The 23,245-nt window shown below is 43.7% G+C and overlaps 1 protein-coding gene across 1 annotated transcript in view; it reads left to right on the top strand.

Moving 5' to 3' along the window:
- The first annotated feature begins 8,368 nt into the window (after positions 1 to 8,368).
- SMU1 (SMU1 DNA replication regulator and spliceosomal factor) overlaps positions 8,369 to 23,245 on the top strand; it is a 34,963-nt gene continuing 20,086 nt past the window's right edge. Inside the window, exons 1-4 of the mRNA XM_004047920.5 lie at positions 8,369 to 8,518; positions 11,316 to 11,526; positions 13,228 to 13,380; positions 16,203 to 16,313. Of these exons, the coding sequence (XP_004047968.1) occupies positions 8,493 to 8,518; positions 11,316 to 11,526; positions 13,228 to 13,380; positions 16,203 to 16,313 (501 nt within the window). The 5' untranslated portion in view covers positions 8,369 to 8,492. The remainder of the gene's footprint in view (positions 8,519 to 11,315; positions 11,527 to 13,227; positions 13,381 to 16,202; positions 16,314 to 23,245) is intronic.

The raw sequence follows: 23,245 nt of genomic DNA, 5'->3' as shown, positions 1-23,245 counted from the left end.
TCATGAGGGGGCTGGACCAAATTGCAAGAAGTGAAACTCTATTTAACCTGCTGAGTCTCCATTTCCTCTAGATGAAGAACTAGGTAAGCCTGTTGAATTTGGCAACAGGAAAATCATCAATGACTTTGACATGAGAAGACCTCATGGAATAGTAGAGATGAATGTCAGATTGGAATAGGGTGGGCGTGAACAGATTGAGGGAGTAGAAACAGCATTTTGGGGGCAACTCTTTCTAGAAGTTTGGCTATGAAGGAAAGCAAAGAAATGAGGTGGAGTATGAAGAGAAATGATATAGGTCAAGGAAGAATTTTAAGAGTGAGAGAGACCAGATCATGTTTGTATGCTGATGGGAACGCCTATGCTGATGCATATATTTCCCATCCTCACGACAGGTATATTTCTCACAGTAAATTAACAAGCTGGCTTTCTATGTCTGCCTTAGTACTGTTTTAATTAGCATGAGTCAGAGCCCAGGGTCCCAGCTCTAATCAGCTTTTTTTATTCACCATCGCCCAGGCTGGACTGCAGTGGCATGATCTTGGTTTGCTGCAACCTCTGCATCCCAGGTTCAAGCAATTCTCCTGCCTCAGCCTCCCGAGTAGTTGGGATTACTAGTGCCTGCCACCACACCTGGCTGATTTTTGTATTATTAGTAGAGATGGGGTTTCACCATGTTGGCTAGGCTGGTCTCGAACTTCTGACCTCATGTGATCCACCCGCCTCGGCCACCCTAAGTACTGGGGTTATAAGCGTGAACCACCGCGCCTGGCCTAAACAGCCTTTCTTATCACATCCACAGTCACTTCCATTTCTTTCTCTTTTCACTCCTACCTCATCCTCAGCCCCAGAGCAAGCCTCCACCCAACTCTTACGTGATCGGATGCTCCTGACTGAGCTTCCTGCCATCAGGGCCATCAGTTTCCAGCCCCCTTTTCATGAAGCTACCAGAGCCATTCACATTTATTGTGTGTCAGGCACTGTTCCAGGTGTTGGGCACTCAAATGTGGAAATTTAAACATGTCACCCCCCTACTTAGTCATACCTCTTGCCCCCCAACCCCATTTTCTTTTTTTTAAAATTATTATTATACTTTAAGTTCTAGGGTACATGTGCACAACGTGCAGGTTTGTTACATATGTATACATGTGCCATGTTGGTGTGCTGCACCCATTAACTCATCATTTACATTAGGTATTTCTCCTAATGCTATCCGTCTCCCCTCCCCTCACCCCACGACAGGCCCCAGTGTGTGATGTTCCCTACCTAGTGTCCAAGTGTTCTCATTGTTCAATTCCCACCTATGAGTGAGAACATACGGTGTTTGGTTTTCTGTCCTTGCGATAGTTTGCTCAGAATGATGCCCAACCCCATTTTCTAACCTATCTCTCCAACCTCACCCTCCTCACCCTTGGTTTCGCCCCCGCAGCAGGCTGCTACATGAGGTAAGGCTGGCCTGTGTGGGAAAGAGATGCTTGGGTTGCAGACGGTGGGGGCTCTGAGCATCAGAGCTTGAATGTTTGGTCTGGGCCAGCTGGCCCAGTGGCACTCAGTGCCTGGGCAGGCTCTGTTTTCCTTGGCTGAGATCCCCTGGGGCACCATTTGAGCCAGAACTACAGTTCCAGGAGATGAAGGTAGGACAGGCATCCTGGACTGGTGAGCCAGGGCTGGGCTGTGCCAGGGCGTTTGTTTCTGACTTGGTAGAGGCTTTGTGCTGCTGTCCGTTTTCTAAGAACTGTGGATGTGCCACGTGGGCACCACAGTGACCAGAGTCAACAAGAAAAACAATACCCGGGGGAAAATCTTACTTCCTTAAGCCACAGGATTGTGGGTGTGTGTGTGTCTTTGTGTGCGTCAAAGTTTCCATGTCTGCCACATTATTTTATGTGTTTCTGTATAGGCATGTCTTACCTGTGTATGTGCACATGCCTGTATGTGTATTTCTTACCTGTTCCTGTGTGTGTATCTTTAGTGACCACAGGGTGGGGTCGCCGAAAGCCACATTTTATCAAAGTACTTCTCTTCTCACTATACATGATAGGAAGGAAAAAAGGGGAACTTTGAGCTTGCCAGACACCCCCAAAACTGTCCATTGCAATTAGAGAATGGAGGATCCCAGACGGCTCCAAGGGTAGGGATAAAATGGGGAATGAGGCTGGAACCCTCCCCTCTGTCTTGTGAAAGAAAGATCAAGCATCCCAGGCATACAAATTTAAGACTTATTCTGTGCCCTAGAGTCCCTGGAAAGTAGAAAAGCAGTCTGAGTAGGGAGATGAGAGATGCTATTTTAAAAAAAGGACAACAGTGGGAAAGCACTTTCCCTGTGGGGAAAGTGCAGGTAGCTGCTGGCACTCTTGCGGCGTGGCCCTGTGTATTCTGTTTGTACAGATCCCAGATCAAAGGTGTGCTAAGGGAAGCCTCTGGAGCCACAAATGCTAACAAGTCATGATGTGGGAAACAGGCCCCAATTTAAGCCCCAGCCTTGAGGGAGGAACCCTTTCTGTGTAAATAAAGGAGATGCTGGCTACACACACCATAGCGGCTTTGCATCACAGAGGCTGAACTGGCCAGTGAGACATGGCCAGGGATTTCAGGGGTCCAGACAAAGTGGACTACTGGAGACCAGCCAGCTTCCAGCTGGTGGAGCATGAGCAGGGTACAAGCCCATCTGTGACAGCAGAATCACACTAAAGAGAGGAGTTCCTCACTCCAAAACAGACCAGTTTTAGACTTTATTTTGACTTATAGTATTTATTTTCTTATTGTGGTAAGAAGCATAAATAATAGAAGGGCATTGACATCTTAATATATAATAATAGGCCGGGTACGATGGCTCACACCTGCAATCCCAACACTTTGGGAAGCCGAGGAGGGAGAATGGCTTGAGGCCAGAAGTTCAAGACCAGCCTGGCAAGACGCTATCTCTACAACAACAACAACAACAACAACAAACTCTTACTTAGTGCTCACTACATGCCAGGCACTGTTGTGTTTTGTATGTATTAACTCATTTAACTCTCATAACTTAAAATTCATGTTCTGCAAAAAGCACACAGAATTATGTGATTTTTTTCTCTGCTTTGCCTTATTATATCCTGTTAGAAGAAACTGGTCTAGTTTAATAGAAAATAAAACCAACCTTTTGCCCCTTTGGCACTCAAATATTGACTTTCCCTTCTACAGTACTTCGTTTACCCGCAGGACCAAGAATCTCTCTCCCCTCCACCTCTTTTCCTTAACCAGTTAGACATTTGGAGGCCAGGTTTACAATGGTAGTTTTTCTGTGACTGTCCTGCCCTCTGCTGGATTCAAGAGATAGATTGCTGATACATGGACTTATGGGAGGGGGCCCATTTACCGGAAAGCGGGGCGGATCAGGAGACCGGATTTCCCTTGGGGTTATTTTTGTTCACTAGAAATTTGGTCTAGGAGGTTGTGATCCAGCCTGTGAGTATGCGGTGGAAAGATTCTTGGTGAATACAACTGCCTGGTTTAGAGTTTAGAAGTTGTCTGTGTGTGTGCCTGCTTGTTTCTTTATTTATGTATGGATGGAGAGATGTGAGAGACCTCATTTGTCTAGTGTTAAAAACAAAATTTCCTATACAAATTGATCTTTAGGAATTGGCAACATTTATCAACTTGTGAACAAGAGATCAGCAAGGTGACAAAAGCTATACTTTTGGGTATGGGAAAAGCATGGAAATGGATGGATTGTTGGAATACAGAATACTTACATAAGCAACCAGTTCAGGAAGGAAAAAAATCCTCCCCAACTAGGTAAAGATGGTAATTTCTTATACATGGTAACAAAAACATCATATTCCACTTTTTTATTACAGAATAAACATGAATGAGGAGGGTTTGCAATGCCAGCAGTATCGACTGTCAATCAGGGGTTAAAAATCCAATATATCGAAGAAGCAAAGGATAGGTATACCTCTGTGGCTGCTTGCTAGTCATGATAAAGTTTCATTTCTCAAGAATGGTGCCCATGATCACGTTGACGTGAATGCATAAACCACAGGCACAGCAGCAAATAACAAGTTCTGACTTGAAACAGGCTACTTGGCACCAGGGATTGTCTCAAGCAGCATGTGATGCAGACAGAGTATAGTTTACGCTCCCCACCCTCCACTGCCCCACCTTTTCTTTCTTTTTTATTTTTATTTTTATTTTTATTTTTTGAGACGGAGTCTCACTGTGTCACCCAGGCTAAAGTGCAATGGTGCAATCTCGGCTCAGGCCAACCTCCGCCTTCCGGGCTCAAGCGAATCTCTTTCCTTAGCCTCCTGAGTAGCTGGGATTACAGGCATGTGCCACCATGCCCAGCTAATTTCTGTATTTTTGGTAGAGATGGGGGGGTTTCACCATGTTGGCCAGGCTGGTCTCGAACTCCTGACCTCAGGTGATCCACCCACCTTGGCCTCCCAAAGTGCTGGGATTACAGGTGTGAGCCACCATGCCTAGCCTATTTTTATTTTTTTATTATTATTATTTTCTTTAGAGACAGGGTCTCACTTTGTCTCCCAGGCTGGAGCGCAGTGGTGCGATCATGGCTTACTGCAGCCTCAAACTCCTGGGCTTAAGCCAATCCTCCCGCCTCAGACTCCCAAGTTGCTGGAACTACGGGCGTGTGCCACCATGCCAGGCTAATTTTTCTGTGAAGAAGGGGTCTCTTACTATGTTGTCCAGCCTTGTCTTGAGCTCCTGGTCTCAAGCAATTTTCCCACCTTGGCTTCCCAAAGTACTGGGATTATAGGTGTGAGCCACCACATCTGGCCAATATGTGCTATTTTTTAGAGAAAAATTAATCAATTTAATTGTACCTGTAATTGACTGAATAAAAGGAAACTGAAGTGAAACCAAAAGAATTGTTGAACTTATGTAAATGTTTCTTTATCACAAAATATATTATTTTCTAAAAGATCTTTCCAAGGTTAAAAAAGGAGAGTAAGAAAAGTACTAAGGGATTGGAGTTATTATTTTGGAACAATGACTAATAGGCATCTCTTTAACATGTTCTCAATACTATTAGGCTCAAGGACCTCCAAATCTCTTGTAACATCCCTTTTAGTGTTCTGAAATTCATAAGTAATATAATCTACTTACACATTGGGAGGCCAAGGCGGGCGGATCACTTGAGGTCAGGTGTTCGAGACCAGCCTGGCCAACATGGCGAAACCCGTCTTTACTAAAAACACAAAAATTTGCTGGGCATGGTGGTGCATGCCTGTAATCCCAGCTACTTGGGAAGCTGAGGCAGGAGAATCACTTGAACCCAGGAGGCAGAAGTTGCAGTGAGCTGAGATGGTGCCACTGCACTCCAGCCTAGGCAACAGAGTGAGACTCTGTCTTAAAAAAGAAAGAAAAATCTACTTACGCAGATAATGAAAAAATCAATATAATGCTAAATATATAGGAAAAATAAAAATAAATTAATTTGTTATAAGATAGAGTAATATGTATTTCAATATCAAAATCCTAGGGTGTTACTACAAAAGACATAATGAAGCAATAAGATGCTCACATCTATAAATAATGAACAAGCTTGGATGTAATAGGAGTCATAAAAAGAGAAGCCATTCCATTCAAAATGAAAGCAGAGGTGTGGTGGATATTAGAATAAAACCTGGTGTTAAGTAATCATAGAGAAGATTTATTTGTATAAACAAAATAGAGAAGTAACCTGAATTTAAGAGTAACATGACAAGTACTAGGTAGAGAAAATGAGGACATATGCTATTGTTGCGATGAGCTGGGTCTTCTTTTCAAGGAAGAGGTTATAATAATTTTGTGGTGTTATGGGATAGAATAGTGAAGGAGTATCTCATAAACCATATAACCCATCTTGATATCTCACTACATGTCAAGGCAAGCATGGAGACTCTAAAACATTTGAAACCTTGGAGACCATGTCCTTCAAGAATTGATAGGAAATAGAGGATGATTTGAAAAAAGAAGCAGTATTTAAGAGGTTATGGACAAGTCGTATGGCAGACCTTTAGGCACAGAATCAGATAAGACTGAAAGCCATCAGGAAATCTCCAAATACATCATTTCAATATGTAATTTCGGAACATAGATTTATTTTATTTATTTATTTATTTATTATTTTTTGGTCACTCGGTCACCCAGGGTGGAGTGCAGTGGTTCGATCCCTCCTCACTGCAACTTCTGCCTCCCGGGTTCAAGGGATTCTCCTGCCTCAGTCTCCCAAGTAGCTGGGATTACAGATGCACACCAATCTGCCCGGCAAATTTTCTTATTTTTAGTAGAGACGGGGTTTCACCATGTTGGCCAGGCTGGTCTCCAACTCCTGAACTCAGGTGATCCACCCGCCTCAGCCTCCCAAAGTGCTGGGATTACAGGCATGAGCCACCACGCCTGGCCAGATTTATTATTATTGTGCTGCAAATAATTTTTACAATTTATATACAACGGCAATAAAATATTTAAAAATAGGTTTTATGTATGAAGTTCACTGATATCTCTACATTTCATTTGTCACTACAAATGTAATTATGTGTTTGACCTAAAGTCCTGTGACAGGGCGTGGTGGCTCATGCCAGTAATCCCAGCACTTTGGGTGGCTGAGGTGGGAGGATTGCTTGATCCGGAGGGGTCGAGGCTGCAGTGTACCACGATCAAGACACTGCACTCCAGCATGGGCAACAAAGCGAGTCCTTGATTCAAAAAAACGCAAAACCAACCAACCAACCAAAATCCTCAATTAACTCTTCCTATAAATTTTGGCTAGTGTTATGTTGGTTTTGAATGTATTAATATCCCATCAGGTATTGCATATTCAGCCTCATCTTAAATCTAATCAACTAATTACATCAAACGAAAGCAACATTGGCTGGGCGCAGTGACTCACGCCTGTAATCCCAGCACTTTGGGAGACCGAGGCGGGCGGATCACGAGGTCAGGAGTTCGAGAACAGCCTGACCAACATAGTGAAATCCCATCTCTACTAAAAATACAAAAAATTAGCCGGGCGTGATGGCAAGAAACCTGTAATCCCAGCTACTCTGGAGGCTGACGCAAGAAAATCTCCTGAACCCGGGAGGCAGGGTTTGCAGTGAGCCGAGATCGCGCCACTGTGCTCTCCAGCCCGGGCGACAGTGCGAGATTCCGTCTCAAAAAAAAAGCAATCTTTCCAAACCAGTGCTTTTTCTTTCTTTGTGGTTTTTTTTTTTTTTTTTTTTTGAGACTGAGTCTTGCTCAGTCGCCCAGGCTGGAGTGCAGTGGCACGATCTCGGCTCACTGCAACCTCCGCCTCCCGGGTTCACGCCATTCTGCTGCTTCAGCCTCCCGAGTAGCTAGGACTACAGACGCCCGCCACGACGCCCGGCTAATTTTTTTTTTGTACTTCTAGTAGAGACGGGGTTTCATCGTGTTAGCCAGGATGGTCTCGATCTCCTGACCTCGTGATCCGCCCGCCTCGGCCTCCCAAAGTGCTGGGATTACAGGAGTGAGCCACCGCGCCCGGCCAAACCAGTGCTTTTTCCTTCCTTCCTTCCTTCCTTCCCTCCCTCCCTCCTTCTTTTCTTTGCTTTGCTTTGCTTTGCTTTGCTTTTCTTACTACAATCTGATCACCACTACTTTTCTTCTTTTGAGACGGAATTTTGCTCTCCTTGCCCAGGCTGGAGTGCAATGGTGTGATCTCGGCTCACCGCAACCTCCACCTCCCGAGGTGAAACGATTCTCCTGCCACAGCCTCCCGAGTAGCTGAGATTACAGGCGCCCCCGCCACCACGCCCGGCTAATTTTTTGTATTTTTAGTAGAGACCGGGCTTCACCATGTTGCCCAGGCTGGTCTCGAACTCGCGCGCTGGGAGTACAGGCGCGAGCCACCGCGCTCCGCCCCAGCGCTTTTCTTTTTCAGTGCATTTGTGAGCTGTATGGCGCCCGGTGCTTTTTTTCTTTTTCTTTTCTTTCTTTTTTTTTTTTTTTTTTGAGACAGAGTTGCGCTCTTGTTTTCCATGCTGGGGTGCAATGGCGCGATCTCGGCTCACCGCAACCTCCGCCTCCTGGGTTCAAGCGATTCTCCTGCCTCAGGCTCCCGAGTAGGGATTACAGGCATGCGCCACTACGCCCGGCTAATTTTGTATTTTTAGTAGAGACGGGGTTTCTCCATGTTGGTCAGGCTGGTCTCGAACTCTCGACCTCAGGTGATCGCCCGCCTCGGCCTTCCAAAGTGTTGGGATTACAAGCGTGAGCCACCGCACCCGGCTCCAGCCTGCTTTTAAACAGTCTTCCTCCTGATGCGTATTTCTCTGGGGCAGGGGCATAAACTCCGCCCTCTGACAGCCCCTGAGGGCTCCGCCCCTACGCGAACCTCGCCCCTACTCTTCGTTCACTCTGTCTCCAGAGCGGAAGCCAGACGCCGACCCAAGCGGAAGTGACGTTAGGTGTCCGCCGGAGGTGTCGTTGGTGTGTTGCGCGACTGGCCTTGAGGGAGAACTGGAGCCTGCTGCCGGAGAGATACAGCTATGTCGATCGAAATCGAATCTTCGGAGTGAGTCCTGCGGTGGGGATGTTCGCGCCGTGCCGGGGGCCTGGAGGTTAAGGGTGTGGGGCGGAGGGTACTCGGGAGAAGGCATCCGAGAGGCCAGGGAGTGGAGGGCCATTTCCTTGCCCCCAAAGAAGCATCTTGGATCTCGCTACCTCGGAGGTGGGCCCACGGGAAAGTAGCAGCTCTCAGACGTGAAGCCCAAAGCCTCGAGGGAGGTGGCACGGGTGGGGAAAACACACCTTGCAGACCTAAGTTCTGTCCTTGGCCGACTGCTGGCGCGCTGTGATTGACCAAATTAAGGATCCACTCTGGACTCCAGTCTAATTATCTGCGCAAGGGGATAGGTCTCTTTAAGCCTTGCTTCTCTCCCTGCCCAGCTTATGCAATGTGATTCGTTGTCTCTGTGCTTATACGGCCCCTTTGCTTTTCTCTGCCTAGCGTTTATCACTCAGTATTGTCACTGTTTGATAATCTCACCCCAAACTAGCCTTTGTCGGTGCCTAGGAGCTCCTTTTCCTTGTGGTCTCTGTCTAGCATACCTTAGAGGAAGAGTTAATTGCTTTTGGAATCAATGAACAACTAGCTTTTGGAATGAATGAACAACTAGCTTTTGGAATGAATGAACAACTATCAGGCCCGATCTGGCACTGAATTTTGGGTTGTCTGGGGAGAGACAGACTGGAGACTGGGCTAGAAAGAAAAATTTTCAAGGAATAGGGGATGACAAGTAGTGACTAAAGAAGACCTTAGTGTGCTTTTCCAGAACTCCATCCTCCACCTGTCCTTGCCAACACTTAATAATAATTAAATTAACAGACATAAACATTGTGTCAGAGTGTAAGGGAGGGAGAGGACCTTTTTTGGAGACTTTTCATAGGAGGAAGGGAGGTTTATGCATTCAGCAAATACTGAAATGATGTTAACCGACTTGTCCAAGGTCACATAACTTTGATTCAAATCCCAGACTATCTTCAAAGCTTCTAGCTCTTTATGTATTCATTTCTGTTTGAAGGTAGGGAATTTGATTTTGGCTATGTCAAATGTGAGCTGTTTGAGGAGAGAGATGACTTGTTTTGGGAGTGTAAAATGGAAGTCAACGGACATGTGCTAAGGAAGATAGTATCATACCAGAATAACAGGGGTCTAAGTCTGGTACCTGCATACCTCATAAAGGGGCCATGAGAGAAAAAGACTACTGCAAGTAGCAGCAATCAGTTCTTTTTTTTTTTTTTTTTTTGAGATGGAGTCTCACTCTGTCACCCAGGCTGGAATGCAGTGGCGCGATCTCCGCTCACTGCAAGCACCGCCTCCCACGTTCACGCCATTCTCCTGCCTCAGCCTCCCGAGTAGCTGGGACTACAGGCGCCCACCACCATGCCCGGCTAATTTTTTTGTATTTTTAGTAGAGACGGGGTTTCACCGTGTTAGCCAGGATGGTCTCGATCTCCTGACCTTGTGATCTGCCTGCCTTGGCCTTCCAAAGTGGTGAGATTACAGGCGTGAGCCCCGCGGCCGGCCTATAGTTGTTTTTAAGAAGAGGGGCCAGGTGCGGTGGCTCACACCTGTCATCTCAACACTTTGGGAAGCTGAGGTGGATGGATCACTTGAGCCCAGAAGTTTGAGACCAGCATGGTCAACATGGCAAAACCACATCTCTACAAAAAATACAACAATTAGCCAGTGTGGTGGTGCATGCCTGTGGTCTCAGCTACTCGGGAGGCTGAGGTGAGAGGATCATCTGATCCCAGGAGGCCGAGGCTGCAGTGAGCCACAATCACGCCACTATTCTGTCCAGCCTGAGCGATGCAAGTGACCGTTTCTCAAAAAAAAAAAAAAAAAAAAGAGGATGTTTGCTTTCTCCTCAGGAATACATGCTCTAGAGCCACACTGCCAGTTTGAGTCCTGATTTTTCCACTTATTATCTCTATTATCTGATCAAATCCTCATCTGTAAAGTGGGGATAAAAGTAAACTTGCCTCATAGGTTTTATTTTATTTATTTTTTTGAGACAAGGTCTTGCTCTCTTTCCCAGGCTAGAGTGCAGTGGCGTGATCACGGCTCACTGCAGCCTCAACCTTATGGATACAAGCAATCCTCCCACCCCAACTTCCCAGGTAGCTGGGACCACAAGCACACACTATCATGCCTAGCTAATTTTTTTTTTTTTTTTTTGGTAGAAAAGGGGTCTCCTTATGTTGCCCATGCTGGTCTTGAACCCCTGGGCTCAAGGGATCCTCCCACATCAACATCCCAAGTAACTGGGACTACAGGCACATGCCACCATGTTTGGCTAATTAAAAAAAAAATTTGTAGAGATGGGGTCTCACAGCTGCCTGATCTGGTCTCAAACCTCCTGGTTTCCAGCAATCCTCCTGCCTCAGCCTCCCAAATTACTGAGATTACAGTCATGAGCCAGCATGCCCAGCCTCATTTAGATTATTTTGTCTAAATAACTAGTCTAGTCATTTAAAGTATTTCAGTGAAGTGTGCTACAATATAATTACAAGAATGAATAGGAAACTAGGCTCTGGATTAGGAAATAAGATAGTCACCTTGATACCAACTCCCTTTCTAGCTGACTGAGACATTAGGCAAATGATTTTCCTTCCTTGAACCCCAGTTCTGTCTCTATGATTGGGGGGGTCCCCTTATAATTTGGATTCTGTGATTTTAGAAAATTTTACTCACATGATAAAGAAATAGTAGTGAAAGGAAGATGATTGAGTAGGAGCTTGGTAGGCTTTATTTTTGACCTCTGGTGAGTGAGAATCCCTGAGCTGAACGATTTGTTTTCTTTCAGTGTGATCCGCCTTATTATGCAGTACTTGAAGGAGAACAGTTTACATCGGGCGTTAGCCACCTTGCAGGAGGAGACTACTGTGTCTCTGAATACTGTGGACAGCATTGAGAGTTTTGTGGCTGACATTAACAGTGGCCATTGGGATACTGTGTTGCAGGCTATACAGTCTCTGAAATTGCCAGACAAAACCCTCATTGACCTCTATGAACAGGTAAGAGTGGTAGTGATGCTGATCCCCATGGGTTGGTTCATTGTGGGCCAGCTCCCCAACTAAAAAGCGTCAGTGAGCATTCCTTCAAGCACTGTAGGGCTGCATCAGCCCATACAACAATGGCAAGGCTTGACATTGTATTTTTTCTCCCTTCTTGGAAAATCCAGGATTTCCCAAATTAAAATTCTTTCCTTTTTTTGAGACTGGATCTTGTTCTGTTACCCACTCTGGAGTGCAGTGGCAAGATCACAGCTTGCTGCATCCTCCATTTCCAGCATCAATCCTTCCTCCTGCCTCAGCCTCCTGAGTAGCTAGGAACACAGGCACGCACCACCATGCCTGCCTAATTTTTGCATTTTTCTGTAGAGACAGGATCTCACCATAATACCCAGGGTGGTCTCAAACTCCTGGGCTCAAGCAGTTCGCCAGCCTTGACTTTCCAAAGGGCTGGGATTACAGGCACGAGAGAGCCTCAACTTTCTAATCACATAGTTAGTCTTTCTGATAACTAGCTCCTATCTATCCTGAGCCATTTCCTTTGCACAAACCCAGGTGTGATTCAAGGGGCCCAGGAGTAACAAAGATACCCCTATCACTGGTCAAATTCCAAGAAGCTCCAAGCCAAGAACCTAGGACAAAGATCAGACAAATTTGTGATTATAAAACAGCAGAGTAGACTTTTTGGAAATAAGATTGTAATTTGAAGTAAAAGTAGTGAAATTGGTTTTTTGTTTTTGTTTACAGGTTTTTTTTTTTTTTTTTTTGAGACAGAGTCTCACTCTGTTACCCAGGCTGGAGTGCAGTGGTGCGATCTCTGCTCACTGCAACCTCCATCTCCGGGGTTCAAGCGATTCTTCTGCCTCAGCCTCCCGAGTAGCTGGGGTTACAGGCGTGCATCACCACGCCCGGCTAATTTTTGTATTTAGTAGAGACGGGGTTTCACCACATTGGCCAGGCTGGTCTCCAACTCCTGACCTCAAGTGATCCACCTGCCTCGGCCTCCCAAATGCTGGGATTACAGGTGTGAGCTGCCGTGTCTGGGCAGTTTGTTTCTTTACAATCCATATGAGTTCAATAATTCCCAAAGAAAATTTTGGTAACTGGAGAAAGGTTTCTCTGGAGCCCATGGGGATATTCCCATCTTTAGCTTTCTTTGGCATCTACATTCTGAGCAAGAAGCCTGAGAGGAGGGGAGATTCGTAGATAAAAATGAAGGATAAAGTTTGAAGGATTGAAATTATTATTTATTTATTTATTGAGACAGATCTCACTCTGTCGCCCAGGCCAGAGTACAGTAGCATGAGCTTGGCTCACTGCAACCTCCGCCTCTTGGGTTCAAGCAATTCTTCTGCCTCAGCCTCTCAAGTAACTGGGATTACAGGCATATACCACCACACCAGCTAATTTTTTTTTGTATTTTTAGTAGAGAGTTGGTTTCACCACGTTGGCCAGGCTGGTTTCAAACTGCTGACCTCAAGTGATCCGCCCATCTTGGCCTCCCACAGTGCTAGGATTATAGGCATGAGCCACCAAGCCCACCAAGTCCACCTGAAATTGCTAGTGAAAATGGAAAGGGGCACTTCCTGGTGTTGGAAATCCTTTGACAGGCCATATCTGTGTTAGATATTTTACCGAAAAATATTAATAAGACAATGTGTTGAAACATCTGGGGTTTTTTTTTGTTTTTTTTTAATTGTCCAGGTTGTTCTGGAATTGATAGAGCTCCGTGAATTGGGTGCTGCCAGGTCACTTTTGAGACAGACTGATCCCATGATCATGTTAAAACAAACACAGCCAGAGCGATATATTCATCTGGAGAACCTTTTGGCCAGGTCTTACTTTGATCCTCGTGAGGTATGACTGTGGTAATGAAAAGGAACTTTTTGTTAACTTTGGAAATGGAATAACATGATCTTTTTTTTTTTATACCATTTTATTGTATACTCTTTGTGATTTTGATTTAATTTTTGAGAATGATGCTTCTCTGTTTATATATGTTGGTTGAAATTTGTGTATGTTAAAGAGAATAATTTTGTTCAGTTTTCTGATTATTTGAGTCTTCTATACACCTCAGTTTAGAGGATTGCGTGTTGGTTAGTAAAAAAAGCAGAAAATTTTATTCTGATGTCATTTCCACATTAGCCCTCCCCGAAGTGCTACCTGACTGCTGGTATGTTCACTGATCATTTGTGTGTCTTGCCCCTAACAATTGCAGTTTCCTTCTAGCCTTTTTAGTCCCTAGAAGCTTGTGCTTTTGTTTCTTAGCTGATTATGCTTACCAGTAGAGCATGATGATAGTCTTTTATTCTTCCAAAACCTTAGTATCTGTATAGTTTCATTCTTCCTAAACCTTATTATCTGTATAGTTTCATTCTTCCTGCCCACCCCCCCCCCCCAGCCTTTTACTAGAGGTTTGTCAAAATAGGAGGAAAAAGGATTAAAAAAATTTTTTTATGGGTACATAGTAGGTATATATATTTATGGGGTACATGAGATATTTTGATATAGGCATGCAGTGCATAATGAGGGTAAATGGAGTATCCATCACCTCAAGCATGTATCCTTTGTGTTACAAACAATTCAATTCTTTCAGTTATTTTAAAATGTATAATTATTATTGACTATAGTCACCCTGTTGTGCTATCAAATACTATTTCTTATTTATTCTTTATATTTTTTGTATCTGTTAACCATCCCCACTTTCCTTCTTACCCCCGCCACCTCCACCCTTCCCAGCCTCTGACAACCATCCTTCTACTCTCTATCTCCATGTTTTAATTTTTAGTTCCTGCAAATAAATGAGAACATGCAAAGTCTGTCTTTCTGTGCCTGGCTTATTTCGCTTACCATAATGAGCTCTAGTTACATGCATGTTGTTGCGAATGACAGGATTTCATTCTTTTATATGTCCAACTAGTACACCATTGTGTACATGTACCACATTTTCTTTATTTATCTGTTAATGGTCATTTATCGTTGCTTCCAAATCTTGGCTATTGTGAACACTGCTGTAATAAACATGGGAGTGCAGATATCTCTTTGATATACTGATTTCCTTTTGGGTGTGTACCTAGCAGTGGGATTGCTGGATCATATGGTACCTCCATGTTTAATTTTTTGAGGAATCTCCAAACTATTCTCCATAGTGGTTGTACTAATTTACATTCCCACTAATAGTGTACGAGGGTTCCTTTTTCTCCACTTACTCACCAGCATTTGTTATTTCCTGTCTTTTTGTATAAAAGCCATTTTAACTGGAGTGAGATGATATCTCATTGTAGTTTGATTTGCATTTCTCTGATGATCAGTTGTGTTGAGCACCTTTAAATAAACCTGTTTGCCTTGTGTGTGTCTTTTTTTGAGAAATGTCTATTCAGATCTTTCACCCATTTTTAACATTGGATTATCAGATTTTTTTCCCGTAGAGTTGTTTGAGCTCCTTAAATATTCTGGGTTTTGTTGTTGTTGTTGTTGTTGTTGTTGTTGTTTTTGAGACAGAGCTCTGTTACCCAGGCTGGAGTGCAGTGGCGTGATCTCGGCTCACTGCAGCCTCTGCTTCCTGGGTCCAAGTAATTCTCGTGCCTCAGCCACCAAGTAGCTGGGATTACTGGTGTGTGCCACCACACTCAGCTAATTTTTGAGTTTTCAGTAGAGATGGGGTTTCGCCATGTTGGCCAGGTTGGTCTCGAACTCCTGGCCTCAAGCAGTCCACCCGCCTCGGCCTCCCAAAGTGCTGGGATGACAGGCATGAGCCACCACACTTGGCCCTGTATTCTGGTTATTTATTTATTTGTTTATTTATTTTTCTGAGACAGAGTCTTGCTGTTGTCTCCCCGGCTGGAGTGCAATGGCACGATCTTAGCTCACTGCAACCTCTGCCTCCCAGGTTCCAGGAATTCTCCTGCCTCAGCCTCCCGAGTAGCTGAGATTACATGCACCCACCACTATGGCCTGGCTAGTTTTTCTATTTTTAGTAGCGACGGGGTTTCACCATGTTGGCCAGGCTGGTCACAAACTCCTGACCTCAGGTGATCTGCCAGCCTCAGCCCCCGAAAATGTTGGGATTACAGGCGTGAGCCACCCTGCCCAGCCATATTCTGGTTATTAATCCCTTGTCAGATGGGTAGTTTGCAAGTATTTTCTCAGGAGGAAGAAGAACTTAATAGGCGCTGGATAATAGAATGTTAGAGTAAACCTACAAAATCTATGAGGATAAAGGAAAGGATTTTAGATTACCAGGACAGGATTTAACTTAGAGGTGGTGAAGCACTTCTGTGCTGGGAGCCATTTAAGAAATTACTAAAGAGTATAAAAGAATTCTTGCTTCTGCAAATTTTTCAAAAACTGGAAAAACAACTCTGGGTTTAATGTGGTTTACTTGGACTCTTTTCAGAAAAATAGCAGTGTGTCCTTTGGCCAGGAACTCAATGAAAAAATAATAATAGTGTGGATTGGCTGACCTCAGTTTTCTCCCAACTCATACTTTTGAAATGCAAGCGGGCAGAATTGGGAAGTCATTTTCAAAAACTAAATTAGTTTAACTAATCCCTTCTTTAACTGGGTAATTTCTTTTCACATTTTCCTCTGTGTATGCTTCTGCTTGTTTGTTTTAAATAAGCACACTCATATCTTGTTGTTGCTTCTTGGAAATGATGCTACACCCTCTCCTTTTTCAGGCATACCCAGATGGAAGTAGCAAAGAAAAGAGAAGAGCAGCAATTGCCCAGGCCTTAGCTGGCGAAGTCAGTGTGGTGCCTCCATCTCGTCTCATGGCATTGCTGGGACAGGTAATTCAATTCCTGTAGAGGCCAGGTGTGGTGGCTCACACCTGTCATCCTTGCACTTTGGGAGGCTGAGGCAGGAGAATCACTTGAGCCTAGTAGTTGGAGACCAGCCTAAGCAACATTGTGAGACCCTGTCTCTACAAAAAGTAAAAAAATTAGCGGGGTATGGTGGGGTGTGCTTGTGGTCTCAGTTACTTGGGAGGCTGAGGTGGGACGATCACTGGAGCCCAGAAGATTGAGATGACAGCTATGATCATGCCATTATACTCCAGCTTGGGCAACAGAGTGAGACCCTGTCTCCAAAATAGAAATAAATTTAAAAAGTGAACTCCTGGTACAATTTCCTAATTTCCTATGTATAAACTATGTCTTAGCTGAAGAAATTGTACACCCTAAGAATTGGGGACTACCTACAGAGTTGCTTATTCCAGTAACTGTGCTGTTCCACTCTCCCTCTTTCCTGGGAGAGGCAATATAGATTAGTGGTTAAGAACAAGCTCTGGAGTCAGTTAGAATTAGGATTACCATAGAATTTATCATCCTGTCTGGAATATCGTTGAGAGTATAGTTGATCCCTATGCCAGAACACCAAGAGCAAATAGTAACTGTCCTGGAAAGATTGGAACAAATGCCCACCCTAGTTAGAATCCAGGCTTTCTCATTTACCAGCTATATAGTCTTGGCAAATTACTTAACTTTTCTGGTCCCATTTACTCGTCACAGTATTGAGAGTAAGGATTAAGAGAAATAATGTTCATAAACACTTTATACATTTCCTGGCACCTTGTAAATAGTAAATGGTAGCTGCTGGTGATGATTTTTTAAAAAATTACTAATAGTGTTGCCAGCATGGTCATTATTATAAAGCTACTTAGAGTAATAGATATATTATAAATAACAAAGGGCACAAGTGATTAATAGGGATGTTATTAACCTTTTTGCACTAAATCTGCATTTAGAAAAGGACCAAAAAGCTATTTGTTGCAGGCCTGCAGTGACTCTGAGATTCAAAAGTAAGCTGCTTTTTGGCCCAGCGTGGTGGCCCATGCCTGTAATCCCAGCACTTTGGGAGGCCAAGGTGGGTGGATCACCTGAGATCGGGGGCTCGAGATCAGCCTGGACAACATGGTGAAACCCCGTCTCTACTAAAAATACAAAAATTAGCTGGGCGTGGTGGCAGGAACATGTAATCTCAGCTACTCGGGAGGCTGAGGCAGGAGAATCACAAGAACCCAGGAGGCGGAGGTTGCAGTGAGCCGAGATCGAGCCATTGCACTCCAGCCTGGGAGACAAGAGCGAGACTTCATCTCAAAAAAAAAAGTAAGCTGCTTTTTGATTTTTTAATCAAACTAATAGCTGTGCATCGTTTAAGTAGTACTTCAGGGCTTACAGTGAAAAACAGTCCCATGTGCTTCCCTTCTCCACCTCTGATTCTTAACTTTCCTGACTTAGCTCAATAGCTGAATATCATGTTTATACTGTTATTACCTGATTTTTTTTTTTTTTTTGGTCATTAGCAACTAACTTTCTTCAGCGAAAAATGATTTGTCTTATACCCACTCTCCTCAATACACACTCTTCTTCTGGATTTTCAGTAGAGCTGTATCACAACTTTTGGTTCAATCTGTATTCAATGTTTACATAGTTATTTTTATATAGCTATTGTTCACAGCTAAAAAATAATTACACGTAATTTCTTACATAAATTTTTATGATTTGCAATAATTATTGCTTATTTTTTCTTTTGCCTAGTTTTCTATGCACTTCTGCTAGTCCAGCCTGAGTATTTCTAGTAGAACCGTCAAAAGTCCTTTTTTTTCCGCTTGCTGATATGTTTCCTGAGGCCCTTCTCTTTTTGTTCCCATCAGGACTAGTTCTCTTGCATTGCTGCACAGTTACTGTACCAGGACTTCTCTCATCTTCATACTGGGAATTTGGGGTCTCTTATTTTTTTTGTACGTCTTATTTATAGATTCCTCATTTTTCTTTCTTTCATAGTTAGACCTTTTTTTTTTTTTTTTTTTTTTTTTTTTTTGAGACAGAGTCTCACTCTGTCGCCAAGCTGGAGTGCAGTGGCACGATCTTGGCTCACTGCAACCTCCGCCTTCTGGGTTCGAGCAATTCTCCTGCCTCAGCCTCCCGAGTAGCTGGGACCACAGGTGCCCACCACCATGCCCGGCTAATTTTTGTATTTTTAGTAGAGATGGGGTTTCACCATGTTGGCCAGGATGGTCTCGATCTCTTGACCTCGTGATCTGCCCACCTCAGCCTCCCAAAGTGCTGGGATTACAGGCGTGAGCCACCGCACCCGGCCTTTTTTTTTTTTTTTTTTTTAATTAAATGGAGAACAGAGCCTTGCTGTGTTGCCCAGACTATCCTGCCTCTGCCTTCCTAAGTGCTGGGATTACAAGTGTAAGCCGCTGAGCCCAGCCTAGACCCTCATTTTGTGGGAGTAATGAGTCCAGTAACTTCCTGAGAAAGGAAGCATAGAAATAAATTTTTGAGATTTTGTGTCTGTAATACCGTGTATCTTTCTTTCTCTTTAAATGTTTAAAGTTTTATTATCCTTCCTGCATTGTCCCTGTATTCCTATTTTTTCTTTTTCTCTGAGTTTTCCCCTTCCCTGTTTGTTTTGCTGACCATATGTGGGAGTTTTCCTCAAATATTTAGAGCTCTCTGCTATGGTATGTCAGGTTGGGTGGTTGGAAAGAGGAGTTTGAGAACTGATAGACTTCAGCCTGGGACGATAGGATGGGGATCCTCATTTGTCATTCTCTGCAGAAATGTTCTCTTGGGCTGGTCAGCTTTTCCAGAGAGTAGTTCCTGCTTGGAGAGTAGTTCTTGCCTAAACCATGTCTTGAGAGTGAGAGCTGAGAGGATGCAGGTAGGAGTGGAGGATAGAGAAATCTCACTGTTCAGCATACCAGTGTACACTGAACCCCCCAGTTTTCATTGTGGCTTCTCACCTCCACCCTGTCCTCAGCTCTACTGAGATTTTCAGAGCCTAGGACCTCAACCTTTCCAGAATATACATCACCTGATTTCTCTTGAGGCTAAGGCGAGGTAGTTGCTCAGGGTTGGGAGAAGTCATGGTAGCTAAATGCTCCTTATACAGACTTTAGTATTGCCCCTATTTTCAGCCCTGAAGCATGCCTTGTCCTTGAAGGGTATGTGATTCCTCTAGTTCCTAAGCCTTTTTGGAGTTTTGCAAGGTAGTTTGGCTTGCTTCTTGTGGCTTCCGCTTCTTCACCTTGTACAATTAGGTTTCAGTTTTCTCTGTTTTTGGTTTCCACTAGTCCATTCACTTTTCACCTTCTAAAATTTAACTAACATTTTTTTCTTGCTGTTCTCCCATTCTCTTTGTCTTTTGGGGCATGTATCTTTTTTATTCCTTAATTACCATCACTTCAGTGGATTTTCTAGAGACAGTGGAAATAAACTTGTGTTCTACATTTAATTGGTTAGCTGTGAAGAGCAAGTGAGGTTTTGGTTCTAGGTTTCGTTTCCCTTTAGTTTCTGGCTTGAGTGACTTGGTAGAAAATATAAGAAGGACAGATTTGTTGGGGGCTGGGGTAGAAACTAGGGATAGGGGAAATGATCCGTTTTTAGATGTGTTGAAGTTCCTGTGGGACATACAAGTGGAAACTTGCAGTATATGCCCTTGGATCTGTGCATCTGGACCTTAACCTAGAGGTTTTGGCTAAAATTGTAGATTTGGAAATTATAGTAGTAGTTGAAGCTGTAAATGTAATTACCTAGGGAAAGCATGTAGAGTAAGAAAAGTAAAATGTGGCCGGGTGTGGTGGTTCACATCTGTAATCCCAGCACTTTGGGAAGCCCAGGTGGGCGGATCAACCGAGGTCAGGAGTTGGAGACCAGCCTGGCCAACGTGGCGAAACCTCGTCTCTACTAAAAATAGAAAAATTAGCTGGCCATCATGGCGTGCGCCTGTAATCCCAGCTACTTGGGAGGCTGAGGCAGAAGAATCACTTGAACCCGGGAGGCAGAGTTTGCAGTGAGCCAAGATCGCGCCACTGCACTCCAGCCTGGGTGACAGAGTGAGACTCTGTCTCAGTTAAAAAAAAAAAAAGAAAAAATATATTTAGCAAAGAAACTTTGGAAAGGAAGAATGTTGACAGCATACTAGTCTTAGAAATACTGCATTTAATAAAGACCTATAATTTGCATCATTTTGGTAGTGGACACAAGAATATCTGTTGCAACCAGTGCAACAACAGTGCAAAAACCCAATTCTGTTATTTATAATAATTCCATGGATGACAATGGGGAATACCACAAAACCTAGGCAAAAGAGAAAAATACATTTAGTATATGATGTTGGGACGCTGACTTTAGAATTGCGGGGGAGAGGTCAGATCAGAGCCTGCTCCCATATTTTATGTAGCATAATTTCAGATAGAAAGTTAGATATTTTAAGATAATAGAAAAACACTGGGAGATAATATAATCTATCAAACCTGATAGTCTTCCCAAGCTTAGAGATTAAACACCAAGGAAAAGGTAAACAGATTTCATCACTTGAGAATGGAACTTAAGATGAAAAGAAACCTATAAAGCTATAATCCAAAATAGACATAGTCACAGCTACTTGGAAGGCTGAGACAGAAGGACTGCTTGAGCCCAGGAGTTCAAGGCTGCAGTGAGTTGTGATCATGCCACTTTTCCAGCCTGACAGAATGAGAACCCCTCTCTTTAAAAAAAAAAGTTGGTAAAAGAATTCTTTGCAGCAAACATAAACAATACCTTTATCACGTTAAAGCTCACAAATTGGTGAGAATTGTAAGACTATGATAGATAAGTGAGCAAATAACATGAATAAACAGTTAACAGAAGAGGAAATATATCTAATGAATACAGAGAAAAGTTCAACTCATTAATCAGAGAACTGACTAAAGTAGGGTATTCTATTTCTACTTATTAAATTAGCTAAATTTTTTTTTTTTTTTTTTTTTTTTTTTTTGAGGCGAAGTCTCGCTCTGTCACCCAGGCTGGAGTGCAGTGGCGCAATCTCGGCTCACTGCAAGCTCCGCCTCCCGGGTTCACGCCATTCTCCTGCCTCAGCCTCCCGAGTAGCTGGGACTACAGGCGCCCGCCATCACGCCCGGCTAATTTTTTTGTATTTTTAGTAGAGACGGGGTTTCACCGTGTTAGCCAGGATGGTCTCGATCTCCTGTCCTCGTGATCCGCCCGCCTCGGCCTCCCAAAGTGCTGGGATTACAAGCGTGAGCCACCGCGCCCGGCCTAAATTAGCTAAAATTTTTAAATCAGTGGTCCCCAACATTTTTGGCACCAAAGACTGGTTTCGTGGAAGACGATTTTTCCACAGATGGTGGTGGGGGTGTCAGGGGGGTGGGTTTGGGATGAAACTCTTCCACCTAAGATCATCAGGCATTAGATTCTCATAATGAGTATGCATCCTAGATCCCTCGCATGCGCATTTCAAAATAGGGTTCATGCTCCTATGAGAATCTAATGCTGCGCAGATCTGACAGGAGGTGGAGCTCAGACTATAATGCTCTTGCTCCCTGGCTACTCACCTCCTGCTGTACAGCTGGGTTCCTAACAGACCGTGGACCGGTACTGGTCTGCAGTTCAGGGGTTCGGGACCCCCATTTTAAATGATACCAAAAATTATCGAGTTTTCTTGGAATAACAAAAGGAAAGGGGAATAAACATTGATTGTGTGCTTATTATGTGAACATGTGCTTATTATACAGGCTTCACTTATATTATTTTGTTTTATCCTCTATGAATTAGGCTTTTTTTTTTTTTTTTTGGAGACAGTCTCACTCTGTTGCCCAGGCTGGGAGTGCAGTGGCACGATCTTGGCTCACTGCAACCTCTGCGTCCCGGGTTCAAGCAATTTTCCTGCCTCAGTCTCCCAAGTAGCTGGGATTACAGGCATGCACCACCACGCCTGGCTAATTTTTGTATTTTTAGTAGAGATGGGGTTTCACCATGTTGACCAGGCTGGCCTGGAACTCCTGACCTCAGGTGATCTGCCCGCCTTGGCCTCCCAAAGTGCTGGGATTACAGGCGTGAGCCACCATGCTTGGCCCCCGAATTAGGCATTTTTTCCTGACTTTTTCAGTTGGCAAAACTGGGAGTCAAAATGACATAGCTGGTGAATGAGTTAGCCTAGGACCATCTGTCTCCAAAGTTCATTATTTCACCCCTCATAATGCAGTTGTGAACACTATTGCAACTGCAACTTTTTTTGGAAAGCAGCTCTTTTGGAAAGGAGTTTGGCAGTATATATCAAATATATCAAGAGCCTTAACCATTCATGTTCTTTTTTGGATTTGGTAATTTCTTCTCCAGGAATATACCCTAGGAGGGGAATATCCCCAAAATAGAAAAAGCTTTATGTCCAAAGATGTTCATTGCAGCATTATTTAGGTGATTGAAAAATTGGAAGCAGTGTAAATGTCCACTAATATATTGATTATGTTAACTATGAGACATCTACTAGATGGGATATATTTTACAGCCATTAAAATGATAGCTGTGACTAATATGACCTGTTGATAGGTGAAAACAGGAGAAAATAAAATTTTACATATAGTATAATTACAACTAGGTTAATGAAACACATGTGGGGGGGGGAAGATTGGAAGGTAGTATATAAAATGTTAATAGTGGGTGTGTTTGAGTGTTAGAACTATGGGAGATTTTTGTTTTCCAAGTTTTGTTTATAACAAAAGAGCCACTCCTATAAGAAAATAGGTGGATGATAGACTTGTTGGCTCTCAGGTACCCTTCACCCTTAGATCAGCCTGTGTTCTTGGACACACAGGGGAGCACAGATTACTTTATGTTTGGATGGCCAAAAATAGTTGGGGTCTAGATGGCTCACAGCTTTCTCTGAACCTCATCCTTTCGGGCTTGGTTTCTGAGCACTTATGACCAGATCT

The sequence above is a fragment of the Gorilla gorilla genome, chromosome 13 (assembly GCF_029281585.2).
Source record: "Gorilla gorilla gorilla isolate KB3781 chromosome 13, NHGRI_mGorGor1-v2.1_pri, whole genome shotgun sequence".
NCBI lineage: Eukaryota > Metazoa > Chordata > Mammalia > Primates > Hominidae > Gorilla > Gorilla gorilla.
This window is presented reverse-complemented; position numbering and strand designations above follow the sequence as displayed.